Source organism: Pteronotus mesoamericanus, unplaced genomic scaffold (assembly GCF_021234165.1).
Source record: "Pteronotus mesoamericanus isolate MK-2021 breed Mesoamerican mustached bat unplaced genomic scaffold, CSHL_Meso_final contig_347, whole genome shotgun sequence".
In the NCBI taxonomy this organism is placed as follows: Eukaryota; Metazoa; Chordata; class Mammalia; order Chiroptera; family Mormoopidae; genus Pteronotus; species Pteronotus mesoamericanus.
The window spans coordinates 13,995,180-14,016,611 of NW_026555137.1; the positions used below are offsets into that span (position 1 = coordinate 13,995,180).

Here is a 21,432-nt window from a genome sequence, read left to right on the forward strand (position 1 = left end):
CAAAGACAGCAATAATAAATCATGCTAATATTAATCAAAAGAAAGTGAGAGTCAAAATACAAAAATCAATGTTTTGTGCTTTTTTCTATATCAGCAATGAGAACTGTGGTACATGCTACAACATGGATGAACGTGGAAAACATGCTAAATAAGATAGGCCAGACACATGGTTTGATTTCACTGTGTCAGGTCCCTAGAACAGGTAAACTCATTGAGATGGAAAAGAGCAGAGGTCACCAGGGCTGGCGAGAGGAGAGAATAGGAGTTACTGTTTAATGTGTATGGAGCGTTTTGGGGGAATGATGAAAAAGTTCTAAAAACGGATAGTGTTGATAGTCACACAACATTGGGAAGGTACTTAATGCAAACGAGGTGTACGCTTAAAATGCTAAAATGGTAAATTTTTAAATTATTAAAATGTTACATTTACCACAATACAAAGCACAAAAAAGAAAAGGTACATAACACGAAAACACCTAAATACTCACCAGTTCTAGCTTCCATTTCTCAGCCTCACTGGCAGACGAAGCTCTGGTAGCATCGGCATTGCCACGGGAAAGCGATCTCTTGGCAGATTCTTCCACCCCAGAATTTTCACCGGTTGTAATCCAAGAATTCTGCATGTTTCCCTAAAATACAATGTGCCAGTAATTGCAATCAACGTTTACCTTTAAATCAACATGCATGCTTTACAACTGATTCTTATCTGTGATAAAAGAATAAAAAAAAGCAGTTGCTTCCCAAGTACAAGTCAATAATTATTTTACGTTTTCCAGCTACTAGGGTCATATTCCACAGGTACTACAAAGTCGAATTCCTGCAGGTACAGACAACAAAGCAAATGAGCAACGAGGGCTGGATGCCAGTGTAGTAAATCTCTTACTTCTCTAAAGATATATACTCTCAAAATACAGCCTTCTCTTAGTTTGCCTTTCATTTTTCACATTACAGAAAGGTGTGACTAATAATAGCTGTTAATACATATGGTGTTTACTATGTGTCCAATGCTGTTTATGTCCTTCACATATATTAATTCATTTGATCATTACAACAACTGTGTAAGTTTCATTGTTATCTCCATTTTATAGATGAGGAAACTGAGTCACATGGAATAACCTGATGAGTTACACAGGTAGGAAGTAGCTAATAAGTGGTATAGCTAGGATTTGAACCCTAGCAAATCCAGCGGCCATGCCCTAAGCCACTATGCTCTTTTGCCTTTCCAGAAAAAAAAAATATTTATCTTCAACAAGCAAAAGAGTGCACGACATGTCAGGGATTCCAAAGGAGTGGTAGGAACCATGATAAACCACCCAAAAGACACAGCTACTACCCCTTCCAGTCAATTGCTGCCACGTGTGAATGCAAACTCATAGTTCCAAAAATCTGTTAATTAAAAAAATAAGCCAGATATATAGCTTTTTCATTTGAAACTTTGTTAAATATTGGCTCAACGCGTGTCAAACAAACAAACACATTCCACAGATGGAATCTGGTGGCCCTGTGGTCAGTCTCCCATCCCTGGCACCTTCTCAGCATTCAGTGAGGTAAGCAGCCCAAGATCTGTGCCATTTATGTGTACAGCCAGGACGAACATACTTATACTAATTCAGAAAATAATAACTGAACTCTTGCTAAGAGCCAAAGAATACGGTAGTATCCTGAAGAGAGGACAGGTCCCCAACCTGTCCTCCATATTGCACTGCCATATCGTGCCAGAAGGTGGTAAATGGTATTTCTCCAAAGTAGACTTCTGCGGTTCCATTCCATTTTCTTCTGGAAGTTCAGTTTAATGCAAACACTTCTGTAAAAATGCCTACTACGTCCAGGCACCATGCTAAGAGCGCAGAGGGTAAAAAATAAGCAAGGCCAATCTTATCCTTAAGGAGTTTAATGAGGGAGACAAATGTTTTGGCAAATAATTTCAAATAATAAGCTAAGCGCAAGGCCAGGGGTGTGCGTGCAGGACTGTTCCAGAACAGAGGAGGGACATTAAGAGTGACAGGAGATTCCAGGAGGATTTCCTGGAGAAGTTTAGACACTGGTATTATATCCTGAGGATAAATAAGACTGAGCTACATAGGAAGGGCATGCCAGGAAAAGAGAATATCGTGAGAAAAATCACAGCGGTGTGAAATAGGCTGGTTGCAGGGGACTCAGGCAATTTAGCATCACTAGATGTTGAAGCACAAGGAAATGGGTGTCAGAAGGTGAAGCCAGAGCCAAACAAGGCCCTGGAAAGCACAAGAGAATAAGCTTCCACTTGACTGGGTAGGTAGGAACGAATCTGCCAAGACGGGGTTGCACTCAAAGTTGCCTTGGAGAGCAAGAAGGAAGGGTGGTCTGATTTCCTATGGAGAGACTGGAGAAAGCATGTAGAACTTCGATCACTAACATAACAGAAACATCATGATTCTTTGAAAGAAGTGCTAGTCTAATTGACACTTTGTTCTTTCACAGACAGCTCTTAAAAACTGGAATGGTATTTGACCAAGATTTGAAATATCTAATTACATTTACATCCCTGAAGACCACTGGAAACCTTTACTTTCTTAACTGAATGGAGAGATTGGTAATGGAAGGGATGAGAATACACATAGAAAGAAATGGTTCAGAAATGTGATACTTAAAAAAATATCTCCGAGATCCTTGAGTGGACACGCTGAAATTCCTAGTAAATAGCATATTTTAATGTTATAATTTCTGAACTATCACAAAAAGCCCTCCATGAAGAGACATTTTATAAGTGATGACAAATAAAAATGGAAATGAAATATTCTTTAAACATGTTTAGTTTTAAAAAAAAACAATCTGCTTGCTTCTTCAACTGCTAGGTCAAAAAGTAGGCTAAAAGTGAAAAGTCACATAGGCTACCGTTCAAGTCCAAGGTTAAAACTCAGAAACAATAAAGAGGAGGCTCCTATCTTCTGAGGGAAATCTTTTATTCCAGGACAAACACAGATGGTCTGGTTCCGTATTGACAAGTTTTTACTAATTTATGCAAGCAGCACAGTTCAAGGCTAGGTGGATGGATTTGGGGTCAGACAGTTCCATGTTTGAGTACTAGCTTTGCTATTTTCTAGCTTCGTGACATTAGACCAGTTACTTTGGCTACTTTACTTGTCTTAGTTAACTTGTCTGAAAATAAACATAATTACAGTGCCTTGTGTGGCTACTATACAACTGAAATAAATATAATGTAAAGAAAGTGCTTAATATAGTGCTTGGAACACCACAACCATGTAGTCATCAATAAATATTAATTATTACTATATAACTATTTAAATTATTTTTCAAAAGAAGGTCTTCAGAAACACTGAAAATCTATATTCAAATCCGCCAAGAGCTTTGGCAAGATCTACCATCTGCATAGCAATAGACTCACTAAAAAGAGTTTAGAAAAAAAAAGGAAGACACTGTCTTTTGATCTGTTTATATATTTAAGATACTCTAAAAAGTTTCATTTACGTTAAGACTTTCTTTTCTTAATACAGCAGCATGCACGGGCGGTTGAAATGCCTCAGCTCACCCATACAGGTAAAAAGCAGGGCTCTCGCTACTGGAACAACAAACTAACAGACAGCTGACACTGACTAGGCAGCAAGGTCCCCGGCACATCTGCAACAATCGCTGCGATGTTTGCATTACATTTTCCGCATGTGGAAATGTGTACAAACAGAAACAGCAGAAGCTCTGTAGGAGTCTGTTCTTTCTCTGATTATGGCTGCAGTTTTCTTCAGCAAGTTGCCTTTGTTCATGCGGCAAAGCGTGCATGCCGTTCATTTCCTTCCCCTTTCGCATTACTCACTTAGCTTGCCCTCTGATTCACTTGCCTGCCCAATTTCCTTTCTCACTGCACTTCCCCTTCTTCCACTTCTTTGCCATTGTGTAAACAAAGAAGACTATGAACAATTGAGTCACCATGTGCTAAATGACTACACACTTGGAAGAAAAGCAAAATAACATATATATTTTAAAAATGAGCTACTTCTAAGGCTTTTTTGTATGGCTATGTCATCTTTGAATTGACATTAAAATAATAAGCAACTAAGGTGGAATTTTGAACTACTAACATTAATAATATAATGATATAATTATTCAGAAAAAGCCACAGTGAAGGGAATATAGCTGATCATAAACTGAAATGTAACTGCAGAAAAATAAACTGAAATACTAATCAGTTCGCTTTTCAAAATTAACACAATCAGCTACTTCTAAATAGCAAATTATAATGCATAGAACTCAAGGATTATAAATGAAACATCAGGCCAGGTAAATTAAAAAAAACAAACTTCAGAAACAAAAATCAGAGGACACCTAGGTAAAACATTAAGACATCTTTTCTTCCCAAACTGATTTACCAATGACAATTATGTCAAAACCCCCAGAATCCCTTGCAAGGTAAAGCAGCAACAGGCAAGTATTAAAACTTCCTCATGGAAAGCTGAATTTTGTTTCAAAAAGCAGAACTAGCTCTTATTAACTGTATTCCACTGTAAGAGTGAAAAACGTTTTCAGGGCAAAAGTATCTTTGACAAGTCATAAGGAGATGACCAAGTTTAAACACTATTTAAATACCATTACAAAAACTATAGAGATCATTTAGTTCACTGTTGTTCAAAATGTGATCCACTGAAATTAGAATCACTTAGGCAACTTGCTAAAATGTCATATTTTTAACTCAAAGACTCAACCCAGACCCACAGAATCAGACTCGCAGGGGATGGAGCTCAGCAATCTGCACTGGTAGCAACTACCTAAAGTGACCACTATTCTCATTAAAGACTAAGAACTGCTCATATAGGTGAATCTTCTCAAACTGCCAATAAACAGAGGGCCCATGAGGTTAAGCCATGTGTGAAAGTCCTATAAAGTTACAGCATTTGCTAAACATCCAGTTCATCGGCAACAATGGGCAGCCTAACACTTTGATTCTTGGACCTTCAGACCGGTGTTCATTCTGCTACACCATGCTGCTAATTAGACTAACTTGGAATTCGGAGCTCAAGAAAAATTTAGAGAAATATATCTAAGCTGCAGTTCTGAGCAGTTTTTGGATTTGACCAAGACCTTTTGGTCCCATCTAACTCCCTGCTTTCAGACCTGCCCTTTCCATACGGAAAAAACATAAATGGCGTGCTTCGAGCAGAAGCGGGAGTAGATAGGCGGTATTATTGCATCACTTCACTGGCGGATTCATTCCACCTCAGTGAATTTTAATGTTTGACGCCCCAAGCAAACTTAAGCATAGTACTTTTGCCAAACTTCAAGGAGGAAATCTAAGCAGTTCAGAAGGCTGGGGAGAGGGTGGGAGGGAACATTCGAACTAAAACACAATTGTGGTTTTAAAAAATGCTCACAGTTGCATCCAGAAGTGTTTGTTCCCTCATTGCTTCCTCTTGTCTTCGCAATTTCAACTCTTGCTGGAGCCGTTCATTGTCAAGCACCACTACCTGTAACCTATTTTTCATTCCAGAGAGTTCCTCCTATGAAAAGCAGAAATAGATATGAGATACGGTCAGAATTTTTAAGCAGTGCTTCTATTTGTTGATTATTAGACAATCCAACATGATGTAAAGCATGCAAGATTTTCTGCTCTCTATCCATTTTCTGAAGTACTAGAATTGTATTCAAACAAACAAATATTAGTTAACAAACAAAGAGAAGGCTGGGGCTGTGCAGTAGGAAGCCTTCTGACGGCCTTTTCACAGAAGTGTGTGGTCTGACTATTTTTTTCTCCAAGGGATCAAGGCTTATAGAAAAGCTTTAATTAAAGGGGTTATCTGAAAGAGTTTAAAGAATGAGGTAGAATGCAGAAAACTAAGGTGAGATACATTATTACTCACACGTAAATGCCAATAACTTGTTGAAAACTGACATAGGACTCAACAGTTAATACAGGACTCTGAGATTAAAAAGCCTGGGAAGTTACAATGATGATCTATGAACTGGTAGCCAGATGGAGGGAAATTATGAGGGAAATACTTTGGTGGAGAATTCTGAAAGAGTATTTTATTAGCCTTGCAAGGTATAATATAAGGAATTACAGATAAATAACAATTAGAAGAGCTATTGCATGGCATTTCATTTTCCAAAAAGTGCCAAAAATCATCACTATATTGACAGTATACTACTTAGTCTTCGTTACTAGTGTGACCAAAAACTATTATGCAATATATACAAATTCCATTCAATTATTTTATTCACACAAGAAAACCAAAGCCATAGCTGAAAGTAGTAATTTTAAAAATCTTGCAGATTTAGCTTAGGAGATCTCACTTCCACCTTCACAACAAGACAAACGCTAAACAAGCGGAAAAACCAACCACTCTTCTTAGATTCATCAGAGAACTAAAGCCCCAGGAAAAACTTGCACCCCCCAGTGCCGGAGAGCTGGACAGGTGCTCTGGAGCAGTACATCCCACAGAAACTTCAAGGGGAAGGAGTGCTGGGCGCGGAGGGTGTAGTGTGTAAGCGACGAAATGCTCATCGTGGACAAGTGTGAGCGTTAAAAACTCTAGGGGGACCCAGTGCTGGGGGAAATCCTATGCTTTTGTGAGTTCCATTCCTAGGACACCAGGTTCTTACAGCAAAGACTAGAGAAAAATCCCCTGATGCTTCCACCAGTAGGAGAGGAAAGCAACTATTCTGAAACATGCCCAAAGCATTCTCTTCTTTTTAACAAGGCCTTTCTCCGAAGAAACTGTTACCAGAGCCTAAATAGCTGGGTTGTTTTGTTTTGTTTTTCAGGTCCTACATGACCTGGGGGAAGGGAGATACCCAACTCCAGCTGCTACAAGACTTCCTGTCTCAATTAAGGGGAGGAGATAGAAGGCTGGCAAATACTTGTGTAGGTCATGGCCAAGGGGCACAGGCTGCCTAAATAACTGAGACCTAATCACAGGACTAGAGAATGCTTCCTATGTTCCTATATCTTACGACCACATCAAACGGGCTCCTATATAATAACAGGGAAATGCACTAAAATAACTGCATGCCTTCTACCTCGTTTTAGGAGAATTCCACAGGGAAGCCCAAAGACAACAGGGGAAACAAAAACCAAGACATTAGAGGAAATTTTAGCCTCTGACACCTTCAGCAACAGTCAATAGTAAATGCATCCTAACTCTTAGCCAAATAAACATAAAACAAAATAACCATAAAACCTCACACTAAATGTGTATTTCCCTCAGTTGCTTTTACTCAGTACATCATGTCTAGCATTCAACAAAAAATTACAAGGTGTCCCAAAAGACTTAAAGCACAGTTTAAAGTGACTAAGCAAGCACAGAACCAGACTTGGATATGGCAGAGATGTTGAAATAATTAGATTGGGAGTTCAAAATAATTATCATTAATATGCTAAAGAGTCTAGTGGGAAGAGTGGACTACATGCAAGAACAGATGGGAAATATAAGCACAGAAATGAAACATCTAAAAAAGAATCAAAAGAAAATGCTGGAAATAAAAAGCACAGCAATAAAATTGAAGAATGCATTTACAGACTGGACACATCCAAGGACAGAATTAAAGAGCTTCAAGAATTGTCATTAGAAATTTCCCTAACTGAAATGCAAAGAGAAACAAAGAATAAAAAAGAACAGACTATTCAAGAACGGTGGGACAATCATAAAAGATATAACAAGTATAATGGGAATTCCAGAAAAAGAAAAAAGAGATAAAGGAGAACAAATACTTGAAGCATTAATGATTAAGAATTTTCCAAAGTAAATGATAGTAGGCCCCAGATCCAGGAAGCTCAGAGAATACCAACCAGGACAATACCAAAAAGTCTACATCTAGGCATATCACATTTGAAATGCAGAAAATCAAAGACAAAGGGAAACTCTTTAAATAAGGAAGGGGGAGGGGAGAGGGGAAACCATACCTATAGAGAATCAAGGATAATTACATCAGGCCACTCTTCAGAAACCATGTAAGCAAAAAGAGAGTAGAAACAAATATTTAAAGTTTTGAAAGAAAAAAAATCCCCTCAGATGATCAAAAATATAGGGAACTTATTACCAGTAAACTTGCCTTACAAGAAATATTAAAAGAAGTTCTTCAGAAAGAAGGAAATGTATATAGGTCATAAACTCAGATCTACATTTTAAAAAGCATTAGAGAAGAAATGTATGGAGATAAAATCCTTAATTTTTCTTAATCGCAATTGATATGAGTCTATATTACATATAACATATTACATCTATATTACACATGGCAGTTTGTTCAACAGCATAATAGCAACAGTAAATATGGTGATGAAAGGTTATGTATAAGTGAAATGAATAACAGCAATGTTATAAACAGCAGAAGGGAAGAACTGAGAATGCTCCGTCGTAAGGAATCTGCCCTTGCCCTGAAGTGGTGAAGTGTTATTTGAAAGTAGATTTAGATTAGTGATAAATGCAATTGCAAACTCAAGGACAACCACTTATAAAAGTAAAAAAAGAAGTTCAACTGCTATGATAAGAGGAGTGGGGAAAGGAAATCATAAAAAATACTGATTTAAAACCAAAGATAGCAGAAAGAGTGGAAAACAAAAAAAGTAAGTCAATATAGAACAAGGACAATGAACAGACAACAGTAACAACTGTGGTTGATATAATAGATATCCAAGTATATCAATAATCACTTTATACCTCCGTGGTCTGAATACGCCAATAAAAAGACAGAGGCTGTCAGTGAAAAAAACGAGACCCAAGTATATGTTGTCTGCAGGAAACCCACTTTAAATATAAAGACAGATTAAAAGTAAAGGATGGAGGAAGACATACCATGCTAACATAAATCAAAAGAAAGCTAGAATAGCTAAATTAATTTCCAACAAAGCAGACTTCACAGCAAAAAAAATGTATCAGAGATAAAAAGGGGGCAATCCTTCAAAAAGACCTAATCCTCAGTGTGTATGTGGATGGGCCTAATAATGGAGCACCTGTGCAGATACCTCGCCAAAGAAGATCTATAAATGGAAAATAAGGATATGAAAAAAGTTCAGTATGACTTGTCATTAGAAAATAATTGCAGTTAAAACAATGAGATACCACTACATACCTTTAATACTCTAAAATCCAAAACACTGATCATACCAAGTGGGGTAAAGATGTGATACAAAAAGATATCAGTAACTACTATAAAAATATCATATGAGCTGATGCATTGATATTGAAAAACAAAAGGAAGAAAGAAAAAGTAAAACATGAACATACTTTGGGAAGTTAGAAAGGCTGCAACGGCATTCGTGGCATTATTAACTCCATGTGGTCGAGCAATATCACTGTCTGGTGTTTCGAGCCATAGGTGACGCATTTTGTTTCTTGGTCATTGTTACTAGTACCCGCATGAAGCATTCTTATCATTCAAAGTCAAGGTGTAACCCTTTATACTGACTATGGAGCAGATTTAGTCTAGTAGCATCAGTCCCTGCCTGCTGCACCCCAGGCTCAGTAAGTTGAAAAAGGCGGGAGAAAGATTGGAAGGACTATTCCACAGCATTTGCCATCAGCTGGGCTCAAGTAAATGGAGTGGAAAGAAAAGAATTCTGAGAAAAAAATGGGATCCTATCGTCAAGATGTGGGACGTAGTTTAGTTATGGACTGCCGGGAAACCAAGCAGCCCGACGTGGCATGGTCAACGGCGTCATTCCCGAGGCTGATAACGTATAATGGTGGCCTTTGTGACTGTATTGCTATAAATGTGAAGACTAATAATAGCGCCTTTTCATAAAAGACCTCATTCATATAAACTTCAATTTGGGTAACCTTAAATTTTTAATGAGAAACTTACCTTGCAGAACTTGACTTCTGCCTCTAAATGATGAATGTATTGAGACTGATCATTGATGATAGGGACAAGATTTTGGACAGTAGGCATGCTGGTTTCCTCATGTTCTGAGGACCTCTACGAAAAATAAACAAGAAGTGAAGCATGTTTTAATTTAGCAAAGACTCAATGAATATCACCCTCGTATTCAGTTTACCACGGATGGCGTATAAACACAGACCAGATCCTAGGGGGCTAATAGGATTTATTTCTCTATCCTATAAATTCCACAAAGGTATAGAATTCCGGGGTATGACCATTTTTTAAAGTTGGAGAGTGAAGGTGGTTATAGAAAGCACACGGCAAATGGAAAAATGCCAGGGGAACATAAACTGGCTTGAGATGAAGTGCCTGTTTGGGCCGAGCTGAGATGAAGAGACAGCGCTCGCCTGGGCACCGCCACGGAAGAGGAGGACCGGCTGCAACCGCAGAACCGCTCCCTGCCGAAGGGCTTCTCCAGACCAGCGTTTGATGCTAAATAAGTGTGTACTGATGAGTAAAATTCTATCTTCGCCATGATTTCGGCCACTTAAACCGGGTCAAAGCTTTTCCTCACACCTTCACACCTATTTTAGCCTTGAGGACATTGCATTTCTTCAATCAGGAATAATATGCTCTGTCAAAGCAACAGCAATGAAAGAGCTGCACAAGAAATCCGGTGCAACTTCTTGCATCACACAATTTCATAACCATGTATTTTTCTAAGTGTAGAATAAGATTACATATTTTGGTTTTGACATTTATGATAAGAATACTACAAAGGACGGCCAGAATTATAATCAATTCTAAAACTGATCGGATACAGATATATGTCCCCAAAAAAGAGAAATGACTAATCTTTTCCATAATGTGCTTCTTTTATAGTGGCTAATAGTTACAAAGTAAATTCTCCAAACTATTTCCTCACTCATGTTTTTCAAGTGAACAACAAATTAAAAAATCAGGATTCCTTTTGCCCTAGGAGTCTCTCTTCTGTAGCTAAAATAATCAGAGAAGATTGTTTCTTTTAATGATGTACACTCTTAGAATGTCCTGCTCAGAACCTGTCTACAGCATGCCCTACTAAAATGGCACTGTGAAGTTAAAACATAGTCAGAAAAATAATGCTTTTTTGCATTGCAAATGTTGATACTTACCAAAGGGGACATTTTTCGTCTTCTTGAAGGAGATACCTCACTTTCCTTAGCTGCTTGTTGATGCAACAAAGCTTTGAGTTGATTAACTACAGGGGAGAAGCAATGGGTTTATTAATCTTGAGATCCACGGTTTATTGTCACCCATCCTTCCTTCCAACAAATATTGTTTAACCATATATTATGCACCAAGAACTGGGATGCAAAGGAAAGATGAGAGAATCTCTCCCACTTAAGAGCTAAGGATCCACTGGGAAAGAGAGTGATACACTAATAGATATAAGACAACATAAATCTGTATGTAGACCCAGAGCCATATATAGTGCTACAAAAAGAGGAAGCACCTAATTGTGCCTGTTTTCACAGAGAAGATAACACTGTGAAGGATCTAAGCAGAAAAAGGTAAGAAAAATTCCAGTAGAAAGCATGGTGCATTCAGAAGCCAGGACGACGGCCAGCGGAGCATGGCTTGCGACAGAGATGATTGGAAGGAGGGAATAAACATGAGGCTAGCAAGGTAGCCTGGAGCCATATAACGTAAATATTGCTATGATACTAGAGTTTTGGACTTTGGTCTACACAGACATCAGGAAGTCAAGGGAAAAAAAATTAAGCATGGGAATTGTATTAGTTAATTTGTGTTTCAGGAATAAAATCTTAGCAGTAGAGTGGAGGATGGGCTGGAGTCATTGTTGTATAGGGTTTAAAGAATTCACTGTGGGTCGTCCAGGTTAGGGTCACATTCAGCTCACCAGCATGGCTGTGTTGTAGTTCGTGCCAGGCAGTCCCAGGGTCCTCATGTCCTACGTTCGTGCTTAAAGAAGGATCCAGAGCATCTTCCACACCACTGACATCGCCTTCTTTCAGGGCGCATTTCAGTTGGTGGATGCTTCTATTTGCACGTTCTACAACAACATGGTAAAAGAGAGGCTGCTGAAATCTGACAGCTGCATGCAATACTCGGGCAGTTGCTAAAGCGGAAGCAACACTTCTGAGAGTCTATGGAAAAAGGCAGAGTTCTGTTTCTAGCTTGCTGAGGAATGTGCTAGAAGGAGTGAGAGAAGGTTAAGTTCGTGGGCTAAAGGTTATACTTGATGATCTCTAAGGTCCCTGACACCTCAGTGGATGATATTCACAGTACTGTCAGCAGGAGGATTGAATGGGAGGGCTCCTCCCTCACCCATACCTCCAATCAGTAACCAGCAAGGCCAAGTGCCCGGGACTCCCCAACTCTACCCGGAGACATTGGGCTGGGTGGGCAGAACCAACAAGAGGGACTCCACCACACCAAGCATCTGCCCAGGGAAGCTTCCTTGTCCCCATGGGCCCAACCCCAACCAAGAGACAGCCAACTGCCTGGCCTAGTTTTGAATCAAGATGTGAATAACTAAAGTGCTTCTCGGGGTAACCTCTGTAATATACAGCCCTACAGACATATTGCTGGCTGACTGTATCCTCTGCAGAAATTCCTGGTTAGTGCAGCTGACTTACCCTAGAACTGAAGCTTAAACTCACCAGCACATGCTGAACATAAGCTCTGAAATCAAGTATTTTAAGGCACATTTCTACTGCCGTTCATTTCTAAAAATGGTCCCCAAGGAACCCAGCCTCGAGCCCTCTCCTCTCCCAGGCGGAAACTTGAGCAGGCCTGTCAGGCATCAACCAACACAACGCAGTGGAAGTTACCCCAGGGCAGAGCGGGCCTGGTCTTTGAAATGTCTCGTGGGTTCTGCCTCCTCCCTCCTGGAGCGGTTGCTTTTGTGAGCCCCAAACCACAAGTAGGAAGTCCGGCTATCCTGCTGGGGAGGTTGAGGGGAGGCCATGTGGAAGGAGACGCCCCGGAACCACGTGGAGAGCCAGAGGAGCCCAGCCTGGCCGACAGCCCAGCGGAGCCTTCCAGGCCACTCTACAGGGCCAGAGGCCGTCGGGGTGCAATGGCAAAAAAGAGACCCAATGATCAGGAAGCCACTAAGCAGCCACTGAGTTTTGCAGCGGTTTGTTATACAGCAATGGGTAACTGAACTAACTAGTAGGGAAATAGCAACTCAAAAACAAAGGATTTAAGCCTTACATTACTGACAGAACCACGCCGGTGACACTGGTGATAATATGCCTCGTAAGTCTGCCCTACATTAATGGGCACGTTCAGACGCCCAGCAACAGGAGACCCAGACAATCCATCGGTAACTTCCTTAATTAAGGTCCAGTTTCTTTTTTAGGTTTACACTTCTCATTGTTTCTTATAATCTCCTGATTAAATTCACTAGTTCCAGCCCTGGCTGGTGTGACTCAGTGGAGTGAGCTATGGCCTGTGAATGAAAAGGTCACCGGTTTGATTCCCAGTCAGGGCACACGCCTGGGTTGTAGGCCAGGTTCCCAAATTGGGGGTGTGCGAGAGGCAACTGATCAACGTATCTCTCACACATCCCACACATTGATGTTTCTCTCCTTGCCTTCCCCACTCTCTATAAAGTAAATAAAATGTTTAAAAAAAAACAAAACAAACTAGTTCCAATCCAGAAAACTATTTCAAAAAATGTTCCTTATATATTAGAGCTGGGACCTAGATTTCAGTCACCATTTTCAAATTTTAACATCTGTATTGGAAAGTTATTTTTTACCTCATTAATTTACCAGACATTTACATATATATAACAGAAATTCATGTTAGATAAAGATGAATTCCCACGCAAGGTCATGTACAGCTATTATCTAAATATTTCAAGTGGATTCCATTTAAACAACCCTTAAGCTCTTCAGAGACGGTGCTTCCTGAAGTAAGAGCAACTCACAACAGTGATGGCAATGAACTTCTTAGTCTCTTCTGATCTAGGCCCTTCTTTGACAATTTAGACCTATTTTTTTTCTCATGTCTTCAGGAGAAAAGGCTTCTTTTCCTTACTACCTACTGGGAACTGCAAGAAGGCTATAAAACACTCGTGTTTTCATTACCAACTATCACTGAGAATAGATTTATAAACATATATCCTACAGGACATTGAAAAAAATGGATTCCATTTTCTCCAAGCTCATTGATTTCAAAATATGAATCAAAAAATAACCATAATCGAAGAGAAGAAAATACACCCTAGATTGCAAAATATCTCATGTAGGTTCTTGACTCACAGGAACTAATTTTCTACCTGGATTAAACTAAAGGGAACAGGTCTTACAGGTCAGAGTTCATCATGAATAGCATGAAACACTATTACTCACAAGAGACCCAGCAACTTTATCACTACGTTTTTCTCCACACCCACCCCGTTTCCCCACAGACCTCCCTCTGACAGGAACTTGGTGCTGACTGCAGCACTAGGCCTGTGACTCATCCTGAGTTTAAGAAAAGTCCAGAGAAGATGCACTCCTGATTTTAGCCAAATAGGAAGCAGCAATAGTTTTCCAATAACTGAGTGCTGTATTTTCTAAAGAGACTTGTTAATGGAAAAGGAAAATCAAAGTGTTACATGATAAGCAATTCTGTTCACAGAGCTTTAGATTTATGCACTTAAATCTATGAATAAAGCACTTATCTCTCTTGCATCCATTAGAAAGGAAGCAGAGGGTCCGGCTAACATTAAGAGTGCTCCGTGGAGCTATCAAATGACTTCACCTCTAAGACAAAGGATTATTATTTATTTATACCTAATCTGAATAAAAGCTAATAAGCTATATTAAGAAAAATAAAAGAAATCTGAAAAAAAAGTCACATAGTTGAAATCCCTATAGAGAGTTCTTTCATCAGATTACAATGATGGCGCAGCTGGACGAGCCGATTTCATGCCTTTTCTAATGTTTCTAATGCCTTGTTTAATCTTTTAGAATTTATGACTTTCAAAGGTGACGTTAAAATGAAAATAAAATTATGTGAAATACTGAGATTTTGATAACTGGTATTTTTAAGTTATTGCAATATAACATTTCAAAACACGTGCTACACAGTTCGTGGACAAATAGAGTCCATCCTGAGGGTAACAGTGACCGAGGATTCCAGGCAGATGAAGCCACGCTGCTCTTCAGCCAGAGTCACTGCGACACAAGGCGCGTGACCCTATTCAGAACACCAACCCCCGACGCAGTGGCTGCTGGTTACACATTAGGAAACCAGACCACACAGGAGCTTCCAGTTATTTCCTACCCTGCTGCTCATGGGCACGGCGTTATCTTCCTATAACCAAGAGGGAGGAAAAAAGGACTCTCATTTCCTCTTCTCTCCTGAGAAGACACAAAGGGAGTTTCACAACACATCCTGATTCTTTCTCTTCAGTACCAAACACGGGCCGCATATAAACTTAATTATGAATACACAGATAGGACCGCTGGGTCTAACAAAATCACATGGACTGAAGTGTAAGCAAATAATATTTCTGCCCATCCACCATCCAAACATCAACCAGTACGATAAGCGCTGCACAGGTGAGTCAGCCCCTGATGGCTGACAATTTGATTGTCTTATTCATTTTTGTAACCCGGTTTCCCCACTTCTAACTCCTAGCTCACCGTCGGGCCTCTCTTCATCAAGATGTTTTTGAACAAAAGGTGAATATGTCCCAGTCTAGGAGGGATCATCGCTTCTACACATACTGTGAATTATTAATTTCTACATTGTCCATCTGTACCGGGAGAAGTGAAGGCGAATTATCCTGGTGACAGGGACGGGGAGCCACACCCTGTGAAGCGCCCAGCTGTCTCTGAGAAAACATGCAATCAACCCGACCTCCCTCGGCTGAGACACGGGATGCACCGCAGTTCTCAAAACAAGCCCAGACGAGGGTAGACAAGCAGAAAAATGAGACCACAGCGAGATAAGAGAGACATGTGTTTGTCCACCCTTAACTGGGCCTCAGCCTAGTTCAGAAGTTGGCTGTCACTGTTTACTAAGGGACAGGTAGCACAACCAAGATAAAACAGCATATTCCAAAATCAGACAAAGCCAGCTTTGTAAATGGCAATGACAATAATGAGAGAGATTAAAAGTGGTGCTATATAGAAAGTTAAAAAAAAATCTCAAAAGAAAATACTCTCATAAGACTCTCAAGAGCTGACAAATGTGCTCGAGCGGTTGGCGCCAGGAGTGAAAGATAATCTGAGCAAGAATGCAAACATCTTAAGAAAGCAGTGTCTGGAAGATCATTAATGATGCATGGATGTTGGCAAATCAAGGAGACTGGCTAGATGCAGAATGAGGGGTACACCTGGTACTCTTCTGGCACCAACTGGGAGGACTTATGCACCTGTCACTTTCCATTGATAAAGACGTAGTCCTAGCCAGACTGGCAGAACACGGGCAAAATCACCAGCCAATACAATCTGTATCCTTAATTGTAATTACTCTCCGGTATGATTCTGGCAGAGAAAGGGCTGCAAGCAAAGCCTTGCTCCTTCCAGGTCACGGTTTCTCAACCTCAGCACTGTTGACTAGTGGCCTTGAAAATTCTTTCTTGTAAGGGGCTGTGCTGTACCTGTTCAGCAGCATCCCTGGCCCTTACCCACTGGATGCTGGTAGCACCCTCCCCCTCCCAAATTTGACCAACAAAAACATCCCTAGACATTACCCAATGTCCTCTGGCCAGAGACAGCGCTGTGGCCGAGAACTACCGGTTTAGATCAATCTAACAAGAACGCTAGTGTTCGATCTGGAGGAGAGGCATCCATCAAATCCACCATATTGCTGCACAGTGACTACAGCCACTTCTTGATGAAAAGTGGGCAGGACAGCGAGCTCCTCTGGCACAGCAGTGGGGTGGGCACGCCTGGTCCAGATGCCTAGGCAAGGTGCTATAGCACTACCCACTGTAATCAGGAACTCGGGATTCCTATTTAGCTTCGTTTCAAGGCCTAACACATGAAGCGATTGCTATACTCTAAGGCCATTTTTCAGAGCTACCTTAGGTGATCATTTCTTTAAGTACTTCGGTGGGCTTCGGTGAAGTTTAGTCAAAATCAGGGTTGCTTTGGTTAAGTGCACAAGAGCATTTCAAGCTACTCTCTCTACATTTTGACCCTGAAAGGAGTATCACTGAGTGAAAAAGTGGAAAAAAACAAACAAACCCACACACACATACACATACAACAACCTTAGCAAAGTGCTCACTGCATGTCTTTTAAACATCCCAAGATAGAATGCAATTATTCTCAGTATCTCATTAGCTTGAAAACAACACAATCTCTTTTTTCTGTCCCAGAACATACGAAAATGACCTTAGAATTTTATAACACTGAGCCATGCTTGATTCTAGATGATGCTTGAAATGACTAGTTACTTTTTTAGATACTAAGTCCTATCTTTAGCCCATTTTACCCCATGAGTAATAGGGAAAGAAAACTGGAATCCTACTGGATTTTTATTATCCTGGTAAAAGAAATGGTGATAAAAGTTAAAACTACCCCCCCCCCCAAAGAAAGCCATATGAGTATATAAAACAAACAAAAGAATGTAATTTAAATTTCATTAGCAAAAAATGAACTCAGATGTTTACAAGTTTTATTTACATTACCAATCCTTATTTAAGAGCCAAACCATTCCATTTCTTTAATTTTTAGAAAACAGGCATGTTTCAGTCTGCACTGAAATACCAAAATAATTTTGTCATTTCATAATGAATGCTTCCACAGAGGCTTTATTATATTGTGGCCTGTCTTGGTCTCAATGAGGCTGATAGTAAATCAGACAAATAAGCAAACATTAGCTGTGGAGAATGTGTGTGTTTATGTGTGTACACAATATATATACTGTATATCGCATAATAAAATACCCAGAAAACATTCATGAAGAGTGAAGAAGAAGAAGAAGAAGAAGAAGAAGAAGAAGAAGAAGAAGAAGAAGGAGAAAAAGAAGAAGAAAAGGAGGAGAAGTTGGAAGAGGAGGAGTAGGATGAGCAGGATGAATAAAGAAAAAGAGGTAAAAGAAGAAGAAATAGAGGTTTGATAAGTAAAATTGAGAAAAAGAACTTTTGTTGGAGTTACACACATGTTTTTGTAGGCTTGCCAAAGACCCAGATGATATCACTGCTGGTTAATTCAGTGACCAAATTATTGGCCAGTAAGATTACCACAGGCCTTCTGCAGATGTGAGCCCTTCCCTGGGCGGAAAGACACCCTTTGTGGGATTTAGAGACGTGCCCATCACATACAAGTAAAACATGGGACATTGGCATTCTCTTCGGTTTTCTCAAAGGATCACCCCCAGCTTATACATTTCCATTTTCAACCTTCCCTTTCTATGAGCTAGCTCTACTCTCTACTCTTATTTTTACTAGAGAGAAACATAACTGTTGTCATTCACATGGTCCAATCCGGGGCTGATGGAAGGGACATCAGAGATCGGGGGTCTGAGAGTGACACCTAGAATGGACCCGGGCTCCCACGCGTGCTTTGTTTGGCCAGCCCAGTGTGGGGGAAACGGAGAAGAAAAAAGGGAGGGAAGGGAGGAAAGAGGAAGGAAGTAAGAAGGAAATTGGAGCGTTTTTAGGGAAAGTATCATCTGCCTAGTTCCACCATCTGCCTCACCATTCCATCATGTCTGCCATTGACCCCGTCACACATTGTCTGGCTCCTAAAGGCAGCCATTTTCAAATCTAGTCCCAACTTTATTTTATAGATGAAGACCAAGAATCCAAAATTGGTTTATTAACGTGCCCAAGGTAACAGATGGGTACTGTAAGAGCTACTGACCTGGCTCCTATGGCCACATCCTCCTCCTCTGAGTCCATCATACTCTTCCCTAAATTCAGTCTAGAGCTTGAAACACTAAAATGTGCAATACAAAGAGGGAGCGAGCATATAAAATGTATATAGAAAATAAACGATGTATTCCTATCCCTGTGCAAGTCTATCCCACCAGAGGAGGCCGAGAACTCCTAGGTGAATAGGTGAGTCATGTACACCGGTGTTGATAAAACAGAGTCCATAGCTAACACTGTGGCGACGGACTAGACATGGTTCTGTTATTGAGGCTGGGACACTGCATTTCTAGCAAATTCTCATCTTCCCTCTAATATCATACTCCTACATTCAAGTGTACAGAACTTAAAACAGCCTGGGCTGCCCATTCTGGTTTTTCTGACTCTTTCTTAGCTACAAACCAGTTTATTTCATACCTCGTGGTCTTCTACAGTGTGAATTTAAATGAAGCGGGGGCATTTCATGTTGTTCCCAGTTACTGATATAGTTCTCAGCCATTCTGTGGGTCTTGAATTATAGTTGTCTCCAGGGCGAATGAACCCCAAAGCGTACTGCCAGGGGACCTCCCAAGTCAGTTTCAGTTCTATATTAAACTCAGTGACTCCCAGGATACCTGGGATGTGCCTTTTTTTAAAAAAATTAATTAATTTTATTTTATTTTTTTACCATATCAGAAGCTCTCATGTCCTTTTCTGTGTAAGGATATCCCAGATTTGTGGGGCAGTGAATATTTCCAGCTTATTTTTTTCCCCAGAATGCTTACTTTGAAGGAACGTCATTAAACCTCTCCAATTTCTTGCGGTGGGGACATAGACAAACCAAAGCAGAGATATCCTCAGAGGGGAAAAAACGGTGACTGCATCCCAAAGTGTAAGGGACAAGGTGAGGGGTAAGGGTGGAGTCCGCATGGGGACCCCCTATTTCCAGGGCTGCTCCAGGACCCTCAGAGTTAAGGAAGCAAGACTTCCACCCAAGTTTTAAAAGCAAGAACTCTGACTGTGCTTTTCACATCAGAACTTCAAGTTCTTAATTTACTATAGTGATACCAAAATTCTATCTAAAGCATGTAAATGAGGAAAAAATGAGGGATAGCATGAAAAATTGTGAAAGCATTTCGCATTTTTATGGGGCTACTTCCTGGCTGGAAACAAATAAAGGAATGTTAGCAATGATTACATGTACAGTTATTTAGACATCAGAGGCATAACTTGCAAGGAAAAACCAAGAATTTGTATCAGCTTTTCCTCTAATCCTGAACTGGGTAAGACATGTCGGGGAAGCAATAACAGACAGACAAAACCAAATAAGCCAACAAAACCAACGCAAAACAATTCAAAGGAACTTTATATTGCATTTTATCTGATTATATAGGAACACAATTCTCAAGTTATTAAGCACAGACACTCAAAATCATGAGGATCCCCATATAAAGTAATGCCACCATATTTTGTTTATTCAGAAACACAAATTTTGACTTTAGGGGAATTATCCTCCTTATAAGTGGTAACTTAGACGTATGAAGTGAAGAAACTCAGACTATGCTCTGCTTCCAAATTAGCTGTTTTTCCCCCTTCTTTGAGCTGTTATATAAACTAAATGGACATGAAAATAAAAATGCTCCTACATAAGTCCTGAAAACCCATAAAAAACCAGGTTTCACTTCTTGATTTGGTTGTTAAACATATCACTAAAATTTTTTTAAGTTAACTTCTCTCTTTGCATTGTGTCTGCTTTTGATTATGTTTTCACTATCTTATATTGTTAGAACACTAAAATGAAAATTTATTTTAAAATGTACTTGCTTTGAATAAAAATTCTTCACATTAAAATTACTAAAAGCAGCATCATGGGTATGAAACATAGCGCTATAACATTAGTTTGAAATTCACTACTGCATCAAAATGCCTAATATTCAATGGTCTCTAATGTTTACATAAACATTCAAAATAAAGTCAAAGAAGGAGAAATATTAGGAGACACTTACAATGCAAAACAATGATTTTTAGCCAACCTCAAAAATTAAACAAAATCAGTCATATTATCATTGTGCACAATATTTTTCTTGCTTTCAAGTGAAAAGTTAGAAGTGGTTATTTCTTTATCTAATAGTTCTTGAAACATTAGTAAGGTGATGAGGGTATTCATTAAGACCAATAATTTTCCTCTTGCAGTTTGAATACTGAGAATGTTGACACTTTCTTTAACACCGCTGACAGATGGGAATAATAAATAATAACCCTTACAAAGTCTAGAGTCACTTGAAAATAAACTTTCTAATCTCCTCGAAAAATCTTCACTTTGCTGCAAGTACCAATTATAAATAGCAGCTAACATTTAATGAGTGCTTCTTATGTGCCAAACGCTGATCTTTACCCTTAATTTCTACCATAGTAATCTGTAATTATTTTGTTTCTTGCCTTTCTCGCCCACTAATCCAGAGGCTCCAAGGGGACAGGGACTTTGTCTAGTTCCTCATTGTATCCCCAGCTTAACACATAGTATGTATGTGCATACTATGCTTACATATGCACATATGTAAGTATGCTTAACACATAGGCACTCAATAAATGAGTCAGTGTTCTATATGCTTTTAATAGTTTTCAGTTGGTCATGACCTCGAGGGTTAAGAAAATGCAACAGAATAGAAAACAGTGTATTACATCCAGTAGAATAAATATTATTAATGAAACTTTCATTTTAGCTTATACATATGTATATGTCCCATATAAAATGTATTTCTGATGAGTAAGAGTAAAAAAAAGTCTGAAAATTATAGCTTTACATGGATTATTTCATT

General features: G+C 39.5%; 1 protein-coding gene across 1 annotated transcript in view; it reads right to left on the reverse strand.

Annotated features, from left to right (window-relative positions):
- SDCCAG8 (SHH signaling and ciliogenesis regulator SDCCAG8) overlaps positions 1–21,432 on the reverse strand; it is a 179,506-nt gene that overhangs the window by 156,137 nt on the left and 1,937 nt on the right. The window contains exons 2-6 of the mRNA XM_054576702.1: positions 11,708–11,860; positions 10,959–11,044; positions 9,787–9,900; positions 5,361–5,486; positions 489–629 (exon numbers count right to left, since the gene is read on the reverse strand). Coding sequence (XP_054432677.1) covers positions 489–629; positions 5,361–5,486; positions 9,787–9,900; positions 10,959–11,044; positions 11,708–11,860 — 620 coding nt within the window. The remainder of the gene's footprint in view (positions 1–488; positions 630–5,360; positions 5,487–9,786; positions 9,901–10,958; positions 11,045–11,707; positions 11,861–21,432) is intronic.